This window comes from Frieseomelitta varia, unplaced genomic scaffold (genome assembly GCF_011392965.1).
Source record: "Frieseomelitta varia isolate USP_RPSP 00005682 unplaced genomic scaffold, Fvar_1.2 scaffold_249, whole genome shotgun sequence".
Taxonomy (NCBI): domain Eukaryota; kingdom Metazoa; phylum Arthropoda; class Insecta; order Hymenoptera; family Apidae; genus Frieseomelitta; species Frieseomelitta varia.
In genome coordinates this window covers 347021-364063 of record NW_025109978.1, presented here as the reverse complement: position 1 = coordinate 364063, position 17043 = coordinate 347021, and the positions used below count along the sequence as shown (strand labels likewise).

The following is a 17043-nucleotide window of genomic DNA, read 5'->3' as shown; positions in this document are numbered from 1 at the left end:
TTTTTATTTATATGTTCCTCTAATTCCTCATTCCACTCATTATTATCGGAACAAATTATTTCAGGTAACAATTACGAACTGATCACTTAATTGCTCTGGTAGTTCCAGTAGGTTTCCCTACTCGCTGTTTCATCATTTTACAAGATGGGGAAACGTGCTCGGGAACTGTCGCTTCGGGTTTCTCCTAGAAGGATCTTGTACAGGAAGAATTTCGCTATCGAGCACAAATGGAAAGCCAAGGTAAACAATGAGTCGTATGATCTGTTGGTTACGTTGGTTAAAGACAACCGCTAATTGCCTCTAATGAATAAAAAATGAACAAACATGGCGGTGAACTGGTATGTCCACGTACGTCCGGGTAAAAGGACGATGTCTGGTCGATCATTTTTACCTTCTCGTTTACTTATCATTTTTTTTTTTCTTTTCTTCTTTTTCATGTTCTCGTCCATGAGTCATTTCTTATGCAACGTCGGGAATTATCGACAGTCATTCGCAACAGCGGAGATTAAAAGATTGCCAATGGACTAAAATTTTCAGTTTTCAACTGGCGAACATTTTCAAATTGTTCTTTAAAACTTAAAAAATTTAAGTAAATTTAAGTAAATTTATTTTAAAATTTAAAAATTTTTTTTAAAACGAACATCTAAAATCTAATCTTAAGAAAAGATAATTCTTAAATATTACGTGCTAAATTTAGAAAGCAGGAAATTAATATAATTTCATTATTTTGTTATTGCAATTTCTCCTAATTAATTTTTTACGTTTAACTTTTCTTTTCAAAAAACTTGGACAAATTGAAAGAAAATTTTGCGAGACAGGCGATATTTTCGAAATCGTCTACTTCGAGAATTTTGGTGAAAATTTTCCACTGTCAGTAACGAGCATAAACCTCTCTAAATCGAATTGTTCGTTTGCACATGTTTGATCAGCGTGTTTGATTAACGTAAAATGGCAACAGAGACCTCCCGACACAAACATACCGATTTTAATCCGGAAAGCAGCGGACTAAGCCTGCAACTCAATTAGCAACGCCGAGGAAATTCACTCGAAAACTCTTGAATGGCAATGGTTCAGCGAAGATTAGCATGCTGAGACAAAGGCGAAGGTCTTCTGTCACGTGCCCTGTCGTAAATTATCGCCGTTCTTAGTTTTCGATCGTTCTGCACTGAATCAATCGTTGGAAATCTATTGCTCATACGTATATCTTCTACTCGAGTTTTTTTACCGGTGACGACGGTCCCGGATTCTTTGTCATTGTGACGCGCACTCGTTGTTCACGTGGGAACGAACGAAACGCGAACACGATCGGTATCAGAGCCGGGTAAAAACGTCGTTGAAATTATCGTTTCGCGAACCTTCGCGTATAAATTACCATTTTTTTCACAACTGTGCGACATTGGCTTATCGACGAGGCTAATTTATGGCTGGAGGATGATCTCTACTCCAGCCGATTCCATCGTCACGAGTTATTACAGGCAGTATCCTGCAACCCTAGTTTGCTGACCGATTTATACTCGGTTGGTATTGCAACTCGATACGAGGATCCAGTATCCTTGTTTCCTCGTACACAGGTTATTTATTTCCGAACATAACCTGCAATGTTTATCGCTTACCCTTGCGAAAGTCGAATGTTACTTCTTGCTTATCGTTATTTACGACCGTTTGTTAATATTATGTAAACCAAATGTGAAGTAAAAATGGAATTCTAAAAAAGATAGGAAAATTTTAAAAGCAACAGACATTTTGAAGTGGACTGTTAGATTTAACAATGTTCGAGGTTAGTAATTTCTCCCAATTTTGATTCTGATTTGACTTATTTTGTCGTTAATCTCTTGCGCTGGAATGACGTGCCATGTCGAAAATATTTGGCCCAAAATTGCAATATTTTCTCAGTTTTAAGTATATTCAAATATAATCCGGGTAAAACAAACAATAAATTTTTACTTCTTAATAATTTCTATCCAGTGATACACCGATGAAATCAAAAGGAAGACGAATTCTTCTATACGACTTGGTCACTCGTTATGGTCCGTGAACCAGTTACTAGAGCAAGAGGTTAAAAAGACAAAGACAAGATCAACTGACATTGTAATACAATTTATAGCAAATATAAATATATTAAACGTTTAAAGTCGACACAGAGTCATAGCAGTTTCGATGAATCACGATCGACGTATAATTATTGTACTTTATCGCGGTGCGTTCATAGAAGTGAATATTGTACATATCGTAAATATGGCGGCGATATATCGAGCATGCGTATCAGAGATGATGTTTAAGGCGAAAACATTACAGCAGGAGTGGCTCGTCAATCAGATAGCTTCCAAGATTGTTTCATTTGTCGAGGGGTTGTAGCGTTGTCCTTTCGAGCAGTGGCAAACCGGATATTAAATGGTCACTTAGCAACGGTATATTCGATTCGTTTCGCTGAGCGAAAGTACCGACGAGACTGCCGGTGCCAGGAGAAACTAGCGAAAATTTTCTCTCGATCGTTGTGCGTTGAAAACTATTTTCAACCGATACTCGATCGGTAACTTGATTTAAATAGAGGGACAATTAAATACTGAATATTATAAATTTCTGTAGTGTGTGTGATAATGTCCTTGATACATTGGCATCTATGTAGGATTGCAGCAACGACACCTGTGAAAATATGTTTCTGCAAGAACAGTTGGCTTAACTGTTCAATTTGCAATTTATTTTGCAAAATAAATATAATATAACGCGCATTAAGAGTGATTAATTACGCAGAAGCAACCGAGCAAGTCGTGCAATGCTTGCGGATAAAGATTGTCACTAGAATGTACAAAATATTACTGTTAAAATTAATAATAATAATAAAAAAGATTTATACATAGAATATACAAAATTTACGAAATGTATACGGTAAGTTATTACATTAGCGCAAAATGATTACGTCACGCAATTAAAATAACTCTTAATATCACTCCTCTGATTTTCAATACAATTTTCTTCTAATACAACTAAATTGTTTTCAGTTGTGACACTTTTGAAATACATGTACGTACACGTTGCCAAACTGAATCTGTCGAATTGACTGATCGTTCCTTGACAACAAACGGTTGAGAGGAAAAGACAATTTCGAAGAAATGACAACGATGAAATTCGATCGCGACAGTACGGTAACGGCTAGCGACTAGCGTGTGAAACCGAACTATGCTCCGAGTGTAACGTTAACTCTGACAGTTCTCCTTTCGTCGCGTTTCCACTGAATATGAAATTCTGTTTCTTTTGTCGAACAAGTTTTCCCATTTTCTTTTACAGGCCCATCGTGTAAAACGATCGTTACGTAAAAACAGTGGTCTCAGATTGAGAGGTTCCGAAAATGAAACAGCGATCGAGAGAAAAAAAAAAAGAAGAAAGAATTGCAGAAGATTTCCTGTTTGAAACGAGCGAATGTCTGTAGGATGTGGAACCGCTTTTGACACGTGAACAACTCACGTTGCGATCAACGAGGATTCCGTAATTATGAATTCTACTGAATAGAACAAGGAAAACGAATTCGTTGCGCGATGAAAACTTATGTACAGCCAACGAATTTCACTTCAGTGTAAATAAATAGAAATAATATGTTTCTTCGGCCGGTTCATTTGATCAAAAAAAGTGGAACAGAAATAGCGTCACTTTTTAACTAAACTTGTGGTAAACTCCAGCAATTCAGCTTTCAAGTAACACGAGTATCTGTCACAGCTAAAGCGGAAAGTGAATTCGAACATACACATCGTTCGTTCGCTAATGTTTTCAACAGCATTGCGTGTAAGTCCAGGACTTGGTGCCAGCCTACAGCATGGATAACACGTTTTTGCGATGCGCTTGCCAACTGTATTTCACAATAAAATCAAACCGGTCATCGCATCGACGAAATTTCTGTTTCATCTTTGGAACGCTATCGTCGCGTTATTTGTGACGCCAGCCACCTAACCATTTAACCTATACTTTTTTAGAACATCCGTTTTCTTGGACGAATCGTAGCCGGCCATCTTACCGATTGCTAGTTAATTATAGGATGATGAATAGGCGCTTGCTTGAGCACGTTCGATTTAAATTTGTGAGAAATTAAACGATATTCTGTTTTGTCAAAATTTTAAAATTTAAATAATTTTTCTTACTTTTCTTCTCTCTCTCTCTCTCTCTCTCTCTCTCTCTCTCTCTCTCTCTTTCTATCTTTTTTTTTCATATCGTAGCAAAAACTAGATTTTCGCTTTTGACAGACTCAAATCCCCGCATTTCGCCGACGTTTTGTTAAAACATTCGTAAATAGCGTGCAATCGTTTTTACGATACGCCTTGTTACGAACGTTAAGTTTCTTTTAGCATCGTCTGTGGTATTTTAATAATACAGTACTTTTTCTCTCTTTGCGAGATCATAATTCGTTTCCTTGTTGCGGTTACAGTTGCTCTTAGTATGCATTGTTGTTTCGTAAAGGCAGACGCATGTAGCAATTACGCGGACCATAAATTATTTGAATGTTCTGTTAGCGGAATGGTAAATACCCTCGATTCCTGTTTACCTCAACGATTCATTTATTTGGCAAGATCGAAAGCAAACAAAATTTATTTGCGAATTTATTTGTTCGTATTTTTTTTTTCACGAAAGCGATAAAACTGGAAAAATATGTTTTTTTGCTTGTTATTGAGAGAATTATTACTACGAAATTGAGAAAGCGTATTGGCCATCAACATGCTTGGATTTGAATGATTTGAACTGCCGCGCTTTCGAAGCAAAGGTACGATACATCGAAAAGAATAAGTACACTTGAGAGATATTTATTTTTTTACATTATTATTCCACACTGGTTCAAGACTACACGATTAAAGTAACCATCGACCTTGTTTACGTGCCGCTTGCTGCTTGAAAGTATATACGAGAACCTAACGCAATCGACGATTATCATTTTTCTCGAACTTTCGACCCACAATGATACCCTAATTTCTCCAATTTTTTCCTCGCATTATTTCTTCCCTTGCCTTTTATTTGCAACCTTATCTCTCGCTATTTTTATACGAAGCTTTCAACACTTCGTTTCTCATTTGGCACTTTATCCTTATCCATTTATTTTTTTCGGGGTCTCGTATCTTTCTTCCATCTTATTTATTACGTCGACTTGTTGCACTCTTACGTTGCGTGTTTAACTTCAATCTGATTAAGTTAGAAAGCTTTTTATAATAACATCTATTTTATAATACTATCGGCCATTCGCCTCCACGCACCATTTCCGGGCTCCATTGTTTGTCGCAGACGATTCTCGGAAGCCTCAGTTGTATTCTCTAATTTATATTCAAGCAACAATTTTCTCGATTGAAAAGTACACAACACTAGAAAATAACTTATTCACAGGCGGTTTCTATTTTTTCAATAAGCAACATGGTTTGTATCGTTAGTCTGCTGGAACAACGCCTGGAGAATTCTAAAAAGGAGATTGCTGAGATCGATTAATTAAACTGTATTATTGAAACAAGGCAACATTGAGGATTGTCATCGAAAAAAAAAGTAAAAGAAGAATTTTTCATTACTAATTGAAAGATATTTTATTTTTAACTTTCTACGGGGTGGGCCAAAAGTCTCTTCGCCATCTTTTTTTTTTTTTTAATAAAACATCAAAAAACTTTCAATCATTTTATTAATTTTAAATTAAATTTAAGTTAATCTGTAAAAGAGAGAAAATTAAAAAAAATTATGGATTTATTCCAGCAGGAAGTGATTTTTGGTCCAAGTATTTCTGTATTTCAAGCTGATTTAGAAATGTTTTTAGCAAACGGATGATACGAAAACGAACAGCAGAGAGTAACGAGCGAAATTTGGCTCGATCGAGAAGCCAGATAACAGTTCGCGCAATCCTAGTCGACAACGTCATCCCATTACACTTCTATGGTAAACGGCGTTTGCGCAAGTACGAATTTTGCAACTTGCTGCCTACATATTTTCCCCGGGATACCGAGCGCGATTCCTCCGCCACGGTTCGCGCATTCCGTGACTCTGTGAGTCTCGCTTCGACTTTGCGAATATTCAACTCGTCCATCAGAGAATATAGTTGGAGAGACAAAAAAAAAAGAAAAGAAAGGGAATATTTTTGTCGCCACCCCACAGTGGATTCAGCATTTCATAGCATTCTAATATAAATATGTACGTATAATGTATTATTATCAGACGCTTCGCGATACTTTTGTTATATATTTTGTTAACGAAATTATGGCGGTGTTTCCATTATCCGTAGCCAGAGAGATTTTTGGCAATTCTATTTCGACTGCAACTAATGTGCCAATTTGAACTATTATATTTTCTCGTTGATTTTATTATAACTGTTACCGGTCGGAATATTTAATAATACTATTCATTGTTGAACTATGAACGAGCGAACACGACGGCAGCGACGGCGCTTCGTTGGGAAAGGTTTTGAAACACGCGTCACGCTGTTTTTCCCGTTACGGCCGCGAACACTATCGACCGAATTCTTTCGTGATGATTGGCGCGGAACAATTAAAAGCTTGTTGGGTGCTTGTTTCAATGTAAAATTTCTGTGATAACATTTCTGTGCATACGAATTGCAAGGGGACCGTGAAAGAAATTACTTGTATAAGGATATATTTCGCTTGTCAATGAAAGAGAACGGATCGTAAAAATCGCTATTTCTCAGTGTCAATGAATTATTCATGATATACACGATGAAATGTTTGCACCTAATTGTACGAGCGATTATCCGTTGCACGCGTATTACGAAATCCTATGAGAAATCCGCCGGTTAGATAATTCGAAATAAATAACATTGTCGATCGAATAGCTGCATTCATCATCAAATTGAAACGTTACGATCCAAAAGATCGCGCAATATCGCGCAATTACGCCGAGATCATTTTTCTTCTCAGAGTCCGTTGATGCAACGCATTCGACAATTAACCTCTTGCACTGGAATGACGTGCCACGCACGTCGAGAATATCTGGCCCAAAATTGCAATATTTTCTCAGTTTTAAGTATATATTGAAATATAACCCAAGCAAAATAAATAAATTTATTACTTCTTAGTAATTTCTATCCAGTGATACGCCGATGAATTCGAAAAAAGAAGAACTGATCATTGTATACGGTTTGGTCACTCGTTATGGTCCGCGAAGTCCCAGTTACTAGCGCAAGAGGTTTAGGTTAGGTTGAACTTCCACGATGCGTTCGCGCAGAACGAATAAATGAAAAATTCACGTTGTTTGAAGGTCTATTCTTGGATTTACGCGTAAGCGTTCGGTTATCCGCGTCGTTGCATATCGTGGCCACGGGAGGAGGACAGGCACGTGTAACCGCGTGTGCACGCGCTAAGAAATCGCGCCCGTTCGTCCGTGCAAGTGCGCGTGCACACGCGCATGCGCACTGTGGAACTAACCCTGCAACCAAACAATGCGAAAAGCGAACGGATAAAACAATTTCTACGAATTAGTTTCTCGTTAAAGAGAGTATTGTAACAAAATAAATATCACGAAACGTTTTTAGAGTTCGAAATTCTACCTGAATATTATCAATTTTAGTGATAAAGTGTATGTGTACGTGACCCTCGACTTAATACATGTAAATACAGACACCAAAAAGGGGACTCATGAATGTTTTATCATTGAAAACGCGAGGCTCGTGAAGGTCGAAATTCTACATTCTAAAGGGTAAACGCGATGCATTACGTGAAATTATTCGTAAGGTCTTTCCTTGCGGAAACCTTGAGCCGAGTTAGCTTAATTTAGTTAGTATTAATTCGAATAGAATATCAATTGCAATATATTGTACTTATCGTAAATACGGTTTTTTAGGTTAGGGATTTTGGCAATAAAGCAGCATCCCCAATAAGAGAAATATTTCTAATGGTCGACATATCATTTTTCACGAGGTATGGTACTAGCTCATCGATTTTTTAATTTGATACCTCTGAACGATGAATTAGAGTGTCTTTTAAAAATGTCATGACGCAATCCAGATAGGCTGATTATATAATTACAGATAAATACATATACTGCCGAGGAAATTACCGAGCGGCTCGCAGAAGGAAATGTTTCGAAGAAGGTCGGAAGTTGACCGCGATAAGCCGTGTGACGGTTACTGATGCAAGCAATAACGCGACTGTTAGTTACGAGCGATGAAAGTAAAATTGGGAACGACCAACGAAACAAAGAGCGTGGAACAAAGAAGCGTGTCGTGCTTCCAATTATGCACAGGGACGATGATCGTGTGCGTGCAGCAACGATAGAAAATATTCTCAATTGCGACTGAGAACGTAGGCTGTACATTTCACGGCATTCATTTCTCAACAAATAGCAACAGTATACAGCCACTTAATTCATTAATATTACTAGTTTAACAAACACACGGTTTTATATACGCATCGAACAATGAGATCAGTGATGACTAAGGAGGTTCACCGTAGGAAATTTCAATTAGCTACACTTTGCCGCCATTTACATAACGAATGACTAACCAGCGCTTCAACGTTGATCGTTGATCTCGATCGAGAAACACTTTTGAAACGATACCGTGTCTTTTTCGAACGGGCGCCAATATTAGTTGTACGCGAGTCGTTGGCCTGATGCCCAGACATGGAATATATGTGCAAACATACACAAACGGACAAAGAGGAACAGTTCAATCGAATCAAACGGAAGCATAAAGTGTGAGAAATGGTAAAACGTTTCGTGGCCCGAATCGCGAATTCAAACGCGGCTCTATCTTCTCGTTTACAGCGCGCACGCCAATCCATTATTCTTAACAACGTGTCTGCTATAGCGGACTAAATCACTATCCAACACGTCTGCAGTGACGAAGAGACGTGAGATGATATTTTATTCGAGCTTCGATCAACGATCAAACTCTAATAAGCTATCTCATTATTTATCGAACCTTGAGAATCTATTGTTAACCTCTTGCGCTGGAATGACGTGCCACGCATGTCGAAAACATTTGGCCCAAAATTGCAATATTTTCTCAATTTTAAGTATATTGAAATATAATCCGGGTAAAACAAAGTACTTCTTTAGTACTTCTTAGTAATTTCTATCCAGTGATACACCGATGAATTCAAAAAGAAGACGAATTATTGTATACGATTTGGTCACTCGTTATGGTCCGTGAACCAGTTACTAGCGCAAGAGGTTAACGTGCTCCTAGATGCTCGGTGGATATAGCCCGCAGTTCAATTAAAATAAATTTTGTATTGTATAATTTTTGATATTACATGTATTTGGTTAAAATACTGGCAATGAATTGTGTTTCGATACGATAACGACAAATATCATGTTGTGAATTTCACAAAAATTACTACTTAAAATGCGATGACTCAAACGGCATTTATCATCTCTGCCAGCTACTGTTTAAGATGCATTAGACACTCTAACAATAACGAATACATAATTATTTCTCCAGAAATATCGTCAATATTGTATTTGTTAACAGAATGGTTGCCCAAGCGTCAATGTGGTTTAATGTGGTTTATCAATATTGGCGATTGAATGAGTTGTTTGAGCACCCGTAACTGCAGCCGAGCTATTTAACTGTCGTTTCACAGTCTTCAACTATAAGTCGAAGTTGTATCACGAAGTAGAAAGTGATATTAAATGAAACAATAACTGTCAATCAATCAAATCATGAGTGTCGCTTGCAATTAGTATCTGTTAATTGTTCTCTTATTTTTGTTTGCTTTCACTCGCAATCAATTAAACGGATAATCATACAAGAAAAAAAAAAAGAAAGATACGTTTGATTGATTCTGTTCTAATCTAATAATGAATCATTATTGGTAATCATATTATCTAAACGCGTTTCATTATTTTTGTATTCTAATTAATTCCCTTTAATAAGAAAAATACAAAGCTCAAAAAGAAAATAAAGACAAAAAGTTTATATATCTTTAGATTTCGTTCAAAGAGCAACGTAAAGCATGCCGCAATTTTTATATTGATAAAAGTAAATATAACGTGATAACAAATATTTTTGTAAATACGTGCAAATTTGATAGCGTGTGTGAGATAAAATTTATCTGGGGAATAAGTAATTTAACATATATTTTTATAAAAATAAATACATATCATGTCTTGTAATTTGCTATATATAGATAGCAAATTACAAGGCATAATATGTTTAAATTATTTAGTTATTGAAATTATTCCACATCAAGGCTTAAAAATGTATCTTTTAATTTGTTAATGAATCCTTTTCATTAAAAATGCATAAATTATTCCTGAAAGTGATAAACCAATATATTTTCAATGAAATTTGAAAGTAACGAAAGCAACATTTATAGCGATAAAATATATAAATAGGCGATGAATATAAGACACCCTGTATGAATCGAAGAGGGCGCCAAGGGAGGGGCCCTCCTTTGTGAGACGGGCTCTGACCTCAACGGATCGTCGGGCCCGAGGTAGGCGCCTCCGACTGTGAACGAAGTGAAGCTGTTGCTTGTTGGTTTGCTGGTCTGTCTGGCCAGTTGCCTGGCCTCGTTGCCAAGCAACCGTAAAAGAGTCACCCTCCGAATCTCTAAAATTCCTTACACCGAATCCTTCTACAGAACGCTGCGAGACGATCACGTTTCCCACGTGAGAAAGCGGTCCGGTTTAAAAATACACGCGAAAGGTCAACGATTTTAGACCCCGCCGTTACAAAATTAGAAAAGTACACGTATATTTATAGAATATCAATTCGGTAACGTATAAAATCGACCGTTACAATAGAAACATGCTACTATTTATGGATACACTATTTCGACGTCTCTATTGTTTTAATCTAACTTTCACTTGTTCTTTCTTTACGTACAAGGGCTTAAAATAAAAATAAAATTGTGAATTTAACTTGATTTTATGTTGTGGAAATGTCATTTAAATCTATTAGTATTTAAAAGTAATTTGAAGTTTCTGAAATTTTTTGTTACAACTAAGTCTCCAATATATCATCAAACACATTATAATGTGTCTTCAAACATCTATATACATTCCGTATCTATTTTTATGTCTTTTTTTTCTACTTTGAATATAATTTTTTGGATATAAACGAACTTGTGCAACGTGTACCATTTAAAATATTATTCTTTGTGGGACGCCAACTTACCGACAGAGTCACAATATTTGAAATTTGTAATATTTCCATTAACTTCCAATATCGTTTCAACAAACGTAAAAACCGTCAACATTCGAACAGAAATTTAAAACGAAGAATCTCATACATTAACTACGATTCAAATGTGGTATATATTTTTAATAATCGAAATGGCAAGAGAGAAACGCATCTGACTCGGAGATACATATAGGGTCAATGACAGTTAAAAATCTGTTCGTTTAGCTAAGAGAGAGAAAAGGACAGAATATTTACGCGTATATTCTTTACTTTATGGTCGAGCTTTTCTCTTTGGATATACGGTCGATTAATCGGCAACCAATGTAACCGTGAACTTTCGTGTGAAGTCATATCGAGTAGAATGGTTAGTTATTGAGAACGGTTGGGGGGCAAAATCATATATATAAGTATGCATCTCGTCGCGCATCGCCACGTGCCTTAACATCGCGGTTAAATTCGAGCTACGTCGATTTTCCTATAGTTAATTCTACACGTTTGCCAAAATTTGCGACTCGTTATACCTTTTTTCCCCTTTGTATTGTTTTTAATAGTTTTACAGATTCTATAAGATGCTCGGTTGTACCATAGTCTTGTAGGTCTCTTACAATTTCATACATATAGATATAACAAAGTAATAATAATAAATACGAAAAGTGGCAAACCTTTCCTTTTAAATTTCTAACCGTAGCTTTTCTAACCTTACCTAACGTTCAAGCCAAGCAATACAAACAAATAAAGGCGTGTAAATTTCAAATGATCCGGCAATAGATCCGAGAATCAACACACCGAGGCCAAGAAGAGGAAAGTTTCGAATAAACGAGAAGGCGACGGACTTACCCATATGAGCGAGGTCGATGATCGGCACCTCGCACTTGCTCAGAAGTGTCTCGCAGGTTTGAGTTACAATCGGGGCACTCGTGCAACAGCTCATCTTGGCTTGTGGCCTGTGATGTTGCTCTCCGTCGAAATGAGATTTCTCTCGCTGTCTCTTTCTATCTTGCCCCTCGGCCAGTTTCCGTCTTCGGTTCGTGCGGTCGTGTTCGGTTGCTCTCGCAATTTCGTATCTTGTCCCCGATCTTTCTTTCTGCTCCGTTCACTCGCTTCTTCTCGCTTCCTCTTCTTCTTTTCCTTCTTCGCGTGCGTGTCGCCCTTTTCTCTTTCTTTCTTTCTCGTTGATCTTCACCCGTGCGCGATCGTGTCGTTTACGTCGCGATCAAGTAGCACCACTGGTATACTTGGACGGAAAATACGTGAGTTGCATATAGTGCGCGCGTGTATTCACCGACCACTCACCACGTGCAAACTCAGCCACCGGAATAGGACCGCGGTTCCGAGCAGACTCACTAAAATATCCAAAAAGAAATCATGCTATCACTATGCACACCTATGAAAACTCTTCAGGCTGTGAACTACAGCTTGGACATTCTTTGGGCGAAAGCTCCGTTACCGGTTTTTCTTTCTTTCTTTCTTTCTAGGAGTAACACAACAAACAGACACGGCGTTACGGCAACCCTAACGGTAGCCGTAAGAGACAAGTTTATTGTGGGGCTGATGGTGTGGCAGGTAAACGTATACGTGACTGTGAACTGGTGGGCACATGCTACGATATCGACAGAGTGGCAGATGACCGACTACTAAACAAAGAATGTAACACTCGTAACGAACTTCACCAATGCGCAGACACTACTCGACTGAACCGAGCACGCTCGTCAACTGAACGAGCGCGCGCGCCCCTCCACCCGAGCGCGAACGAAGTTGAGCGAGCGGATCTGGTGGGAACCGAAGGGTGTACGAATGCTCACGAACGCTTACGAAGTTCGCCGATCGCAAGAGTGGGGGGAACTCTCCAGTATCCGCGCGCTCGCACGAATCAGAAACGAATCAATACGGAGGGATTTTTGGTTTTTATTCGAATAATTCTAATTTTATTTACATCTTAATATCGTAAAATACATGCGTTTCGATATTATCATTTATATTATGAAGCATCGTCGCCCTGGATATATGACGCTTCGAATGCTAAGATTTAAAATAAAGGAATATTATTCGAAACATTTGAGAAACGATAAAGTTTTGATTGAATTTATCTTTGTGTTCCGAGAACTGTCATTACGTACTTGACTTCAAACTGATTTCAAAAATTTCACAAATCGCACGTTTTTCAATACGTTTTTCACAGTAATGACCCACTATTAAATTCCAAGCCTAACTCACACAACATCATGCTCTACGTGTTTTTATCAAATTAATCCTACATTAAGTTAAATAAAATCCTACGCAATGAAAAATATCTACGTGACAGAATTTTACAAACCTGTTGCTAGTCGTTTCGTTTAAAATACGAAGTAATATGAATATATACGTGTGTGCAACTTGAGTTTATACCGATGCGCCCTCCACGATGTTTCGAATGATACTGCACTCCAGTGGACGATCTTGTATTATTAAATGCAAGATTCGTCGATCCCCACCACACGGTTGTCCTTCGCTATCGTCGCTTACTTCTTCTAATCGTTATAATTTGTATTTCATTGTTATCGAAGACGTGTAGCTATCCTAACGCCAGTTCGTGTTTATCACCGTTTTTCTTCTTTCAACATCGTTTAAATTTCACCTCGTTTGCTGAGCGAATCTTTTCTGCATATTTTTCACATGAGTTTCACAAGTACATAGCTAATTATACCTTATCAGCTTCCCCGATACCAAGCAAATGTTATTTTGTCTCTTTACCAAATTTTTTTGAATTTTCTTAGAAAATTATGTTTCACGTGTCGGCGAGATTCTTCATTCTTCGCAATGCCTCCCGTGGGAACGAATTTTTATGTATTTATTTTCTCGATTGCAGAGAGAACACGTACTTGTCTCGTGTTTAACCTGCTTTTTTTAAACGCTCGTAAAACATTTTCTACGACGTGATACGATTTGCACGCGGATGGAATAAACACGCGAATGATATGTCCGTTTGTTCAACGCGTTCCATCATCGTGCAATCGTTTCTTGGATAATGTATGCTCCTCGTGGGCGCTTGGTTTGATTCTAGCAGCGTCGAGGATTCTACAAATACGATTGGAGTTTCTGGTTCCAGGCGAAGAGTCGAACGGCGACGAGGAAGAATTAGAATTGTCTCTCTGGTTGCTTTTATTTTTTGGTAGTACACGTTTGTTATTTCGTTTACGTTTGTCACGTTTCTTCGTAGATTTTGCTCGCGAGTCCCAATTTATGGAGGACGAGCTGAAGTCTTGTCCATCTGTTTCCGAACTGAATAATGGAGAAATGAAACGAAGTAGTAAGAACAAAAGTGGACTGAGCCACATTTGTTTCTGGATATGAATTTGTATCGTGTTAATTTAATATTAATACAAATGTTATATTGTACTATTATATCTTATAAGATTGAAAAAGTGACGTAATTAATTTCTTTTTAATTTACCTTGTGGTGTTCAATGAAGCGCTGGTTGACTCGTTAGCGAAAATCTTTGGAAAATAATACGGTCGACACTTTCCGCATAAAACTTTTCGTATGATCTAAAGGAAAGATCGGAGATTCAATCGAGTATAAGTGAAATCCAAATTGCATCTCACTGGCATTTTGTCACTAAATATTTCGTCGTATAAAATAAATAGACTATCAATCAGAGTAAAATGCGTATCGTAAAACAGATGCATTTCAGTTTTACTTCCTTCCGTCAATATTTGTAAATTTGTATTCAAGCGATAATTTGCATATATAGCTTCATATTCTAGCAACATGCAATTAAGATTACCTTGGTAATTAAGAAGGCTAAGAAGACCTGGATGACGACCAACGTGCTTGTCATGACGTAAGCGACGATGACGATTCTGAAGATAACAGGTGCGACAACTTCGACACAGCCGTTCGTATTTATGGTTTTCACCTGGGCTTCCAAGATCTCCGTGTGCTCGCACGGTGTCATTGCATGTAAATTGCAGCAACTAAACGGGACACTTCGATCTCTATATACCTCGTCGGATATCGGAGTTTGAACAGCCATCTCTTCACGCGAAGCGTAGTCTATTCTCTACGATTGTGGAATATTTTTCTGATACTGTCACGTTGCGAAACAATCTATGTCGTTGCCAATGCCACACTTGTTATACCGTGCTTTGAGTTACCCGTTTTGAATGGTGGATTCACCTGCCAGTCAAAGAGGAACCAGTCTGTGTAGGAGGAATGGCCGCAGCATTGAAAGATGAACTGTATCTCGTCGATCGTGTACTTGTAAGAGGCTGCACTCACGTACAGGTGCATCGAACTGTTGAAAACGTCGATTAACGTTTCTTGCCTGACGCTCATGTGATATCCTATGGAGACTAGGGTGGCCACGTTCGTTATGGCGCATATCGCCATCACCATTAACAAGCACTTCAACGTTCGTCTCGTTTTCGCGCAGCAACGCGGTACTTTCCCTCTAGAAACGAAAGAGACAATGTCAGTAAATTTGATGAGATTTGAAAGAATTTGAACCAACGTTGGATACTTACGATCGTATGCTACGCAGAGTGAACAGAGCAGTCGGTAAGCCTAAGCTGACGTTTACCAAGGTAAATACGACTGGCCGCAGACCACCTGCGAACCGAATGATCTGCCATTCGGCAAATATTTCCAGGATCAACACAAAGAAACGCTTGGCCTCGAAGATGGCCAAGGTAACCGCAACACCGTAACCGAATCTCACTTCCCATCCACAGTTGCATGGGACTCGTGCATTTTTCTTAAACACCACGTTGCTCTTCCGGCTGCCCTCGTCGCTCGACATTCAACTATCTTAACGCTTCTATCCTACACTTCTCGTTCAGCGAGCCTCCGTCAGTTTACCTATAAATGTCTTCTAAAATCACCAGTTTGCGTCAAGATCATTTGTTGTTTGTTTCTAATGTACATATGAAATATTGTTTCATTTTTTGTTTTTTAATTTTCATATCTCGTATGCATCAGTCTAATAGACATTGAAATTGTCGATAGAGTACTGTTTTCCTACGTAATAAAATCACCATTGGCAAACATCTCAATTATCCCGTCATTCTAACAAAGAAAAAAAAAAAAAAAAAAGATTATCCGCAAAGTAGCTAAGAAACCATATGCAAACTACTGTTTATCTTACAATTTTGCAGATGACAGAACGTAAAATTGCGGACGACACGCGACGTCATTACGCACGTTCATCGAGGATGATGATTCCAACCGGAAGTTACCGAAGAAAAAACGTACAATTCCTAGAGGTTGGGGCGCAATTATTCGGATTGTGGTCTCAAATCGCTCGACGAGTTCCAACTTTCTACGGAATTCTATGGAAGAATGGATATTGCAATTCACTCGAGCAAAAGCACGCGAGAATTTGACGCATAATAACTCACGTAATTTTGATTATTTTCACTTAAAAAAAATTAAACTCGATATTCTCGAATAATTAACAAACAAGTATACAAGAAAATGATACAAAAGAGTCTATTGGATTTTCTTCGGGAAAAAATTGGTAAATTCTCACTCTAAACTGTTAGAATACTCCCTAAGTGGGTGAAAGAATTTAAGTGGGTTAAGAATTTTAACAAATAGAAACGAAACGCCTCATACTACTGTTAGGATCGCAAGCGTGTTTTATCCAACGAGTTATACATCTGTTCCATCGTCGTGTTTATTGCAGTGTCACAGTGTCGCGTTATAGCATTCAAGGTTAATTGGTTCTGGACGTAAGTTCTATTCACGCAAGTTGCGCGAGATATGCCGATCTGAGATTCGATTAATCACGATCTTTTAATTGGATATTTATATTTGCGAAGAAGTTCGTTTGCGAGGAAGGTAAACGATGAAGAAGCGATTCCGACGTGACGTGTTTTTCACAGAATGAAATATGGCTGAGCGACAGATTTTTACGATCTGAAATGAAAGTAGTCTCGTTCGAAGGTGGAGCACTCACCAGACGCCATGT

General features: G+C 38.0%; 2 protein-coding genes and 2 long non-coding RNA genes across 6 annotated transcripts in view; 2 read left to right on the top strand and 2 right to left on the bottom strand.

The window, feature by feature from the left end:
- Nucleotides 1-12836, bottom strand: part of LOC122528378 (2-oxoglutarate-dependent dioxygenase htyE-like) — a 27288-nt gene extending 14452 nt beyond the window's left edge. The window contains exons 1-2 of the mRNA XM_043653436.1: nucleotides 12389-12836; nucleotides 11933-12329 (exon numbers count right to left, since the gene is read on the bottom strand). Of these exons, the coding sequence (XP_043509371.1) occupies nucleotides 11933-12026 (94 nt within the window). The 5' untranslated portion in view covers nucleotides 12027-12329; nucleotides 12389-12836. The remainder of the gene's footprint in view (nucleotides 1-11932; nucleotides 12330-12388) is intronic.
- On the top strand, nucleotides 3008-3599 carry LOC122528383. Its single transcript, XR_006306561.1, has 2 exons — nucleotides 3008-3143; nucleotides 3286-3599. It is a non-coding gene; the product is annotated as an uncharacterized LOC122528383 (long non-coding RNA).
- On the top strand, nucleotides 5965-10833 carry LOC122528382. 3 transcript variants are annotated; one of them, XR_006306559.1, is made up of 3 exons: nucleotides 5965-6144; nucleotides 7807-7883; nucleotides 7994-10833. It is a non-coding gene; the product is annotated as an uncharacterized LOC122528382 (long non-coding RNA). The 3 variants fall into 3 exon arrangements; XR_006306558.1 differs by lacking the exon at nucleotides 5965-6144 and adding an exon at nucleotides 7210-7739; XR_006306560.1 differs by lacking the exon at nucleotides 5965-6144 and adding an exon at nucleotides 7211-7662.
- Nucleotides 12253-17043, bottom strand: LOC122528375. The gene is made up of 7 exons (XM_043653433.1): nucleotides 16689-17043; nucleotides 15599-15945; nucleotides 15252-15525; nucleotides 14860-15135; nucleotides 14526-14620; nucleotides 13410-14353; nucleotides 12253-12438 (listed from the first exon to the last, which is right to left on the bottom strand). Exons 2-6 carry the CDS (start codon nucleotides 15871-15873, stop codon nucleotides 14062-14064), a joined length of 1212 nt encoding a protein of 403 aa, XP_043509368.1. The 5' UTR covers nucleotides 15874-15945; nucleotides 16689-17043; the 3' UTR covers nucleotides 12253-12438; nucleotides 13410-14061.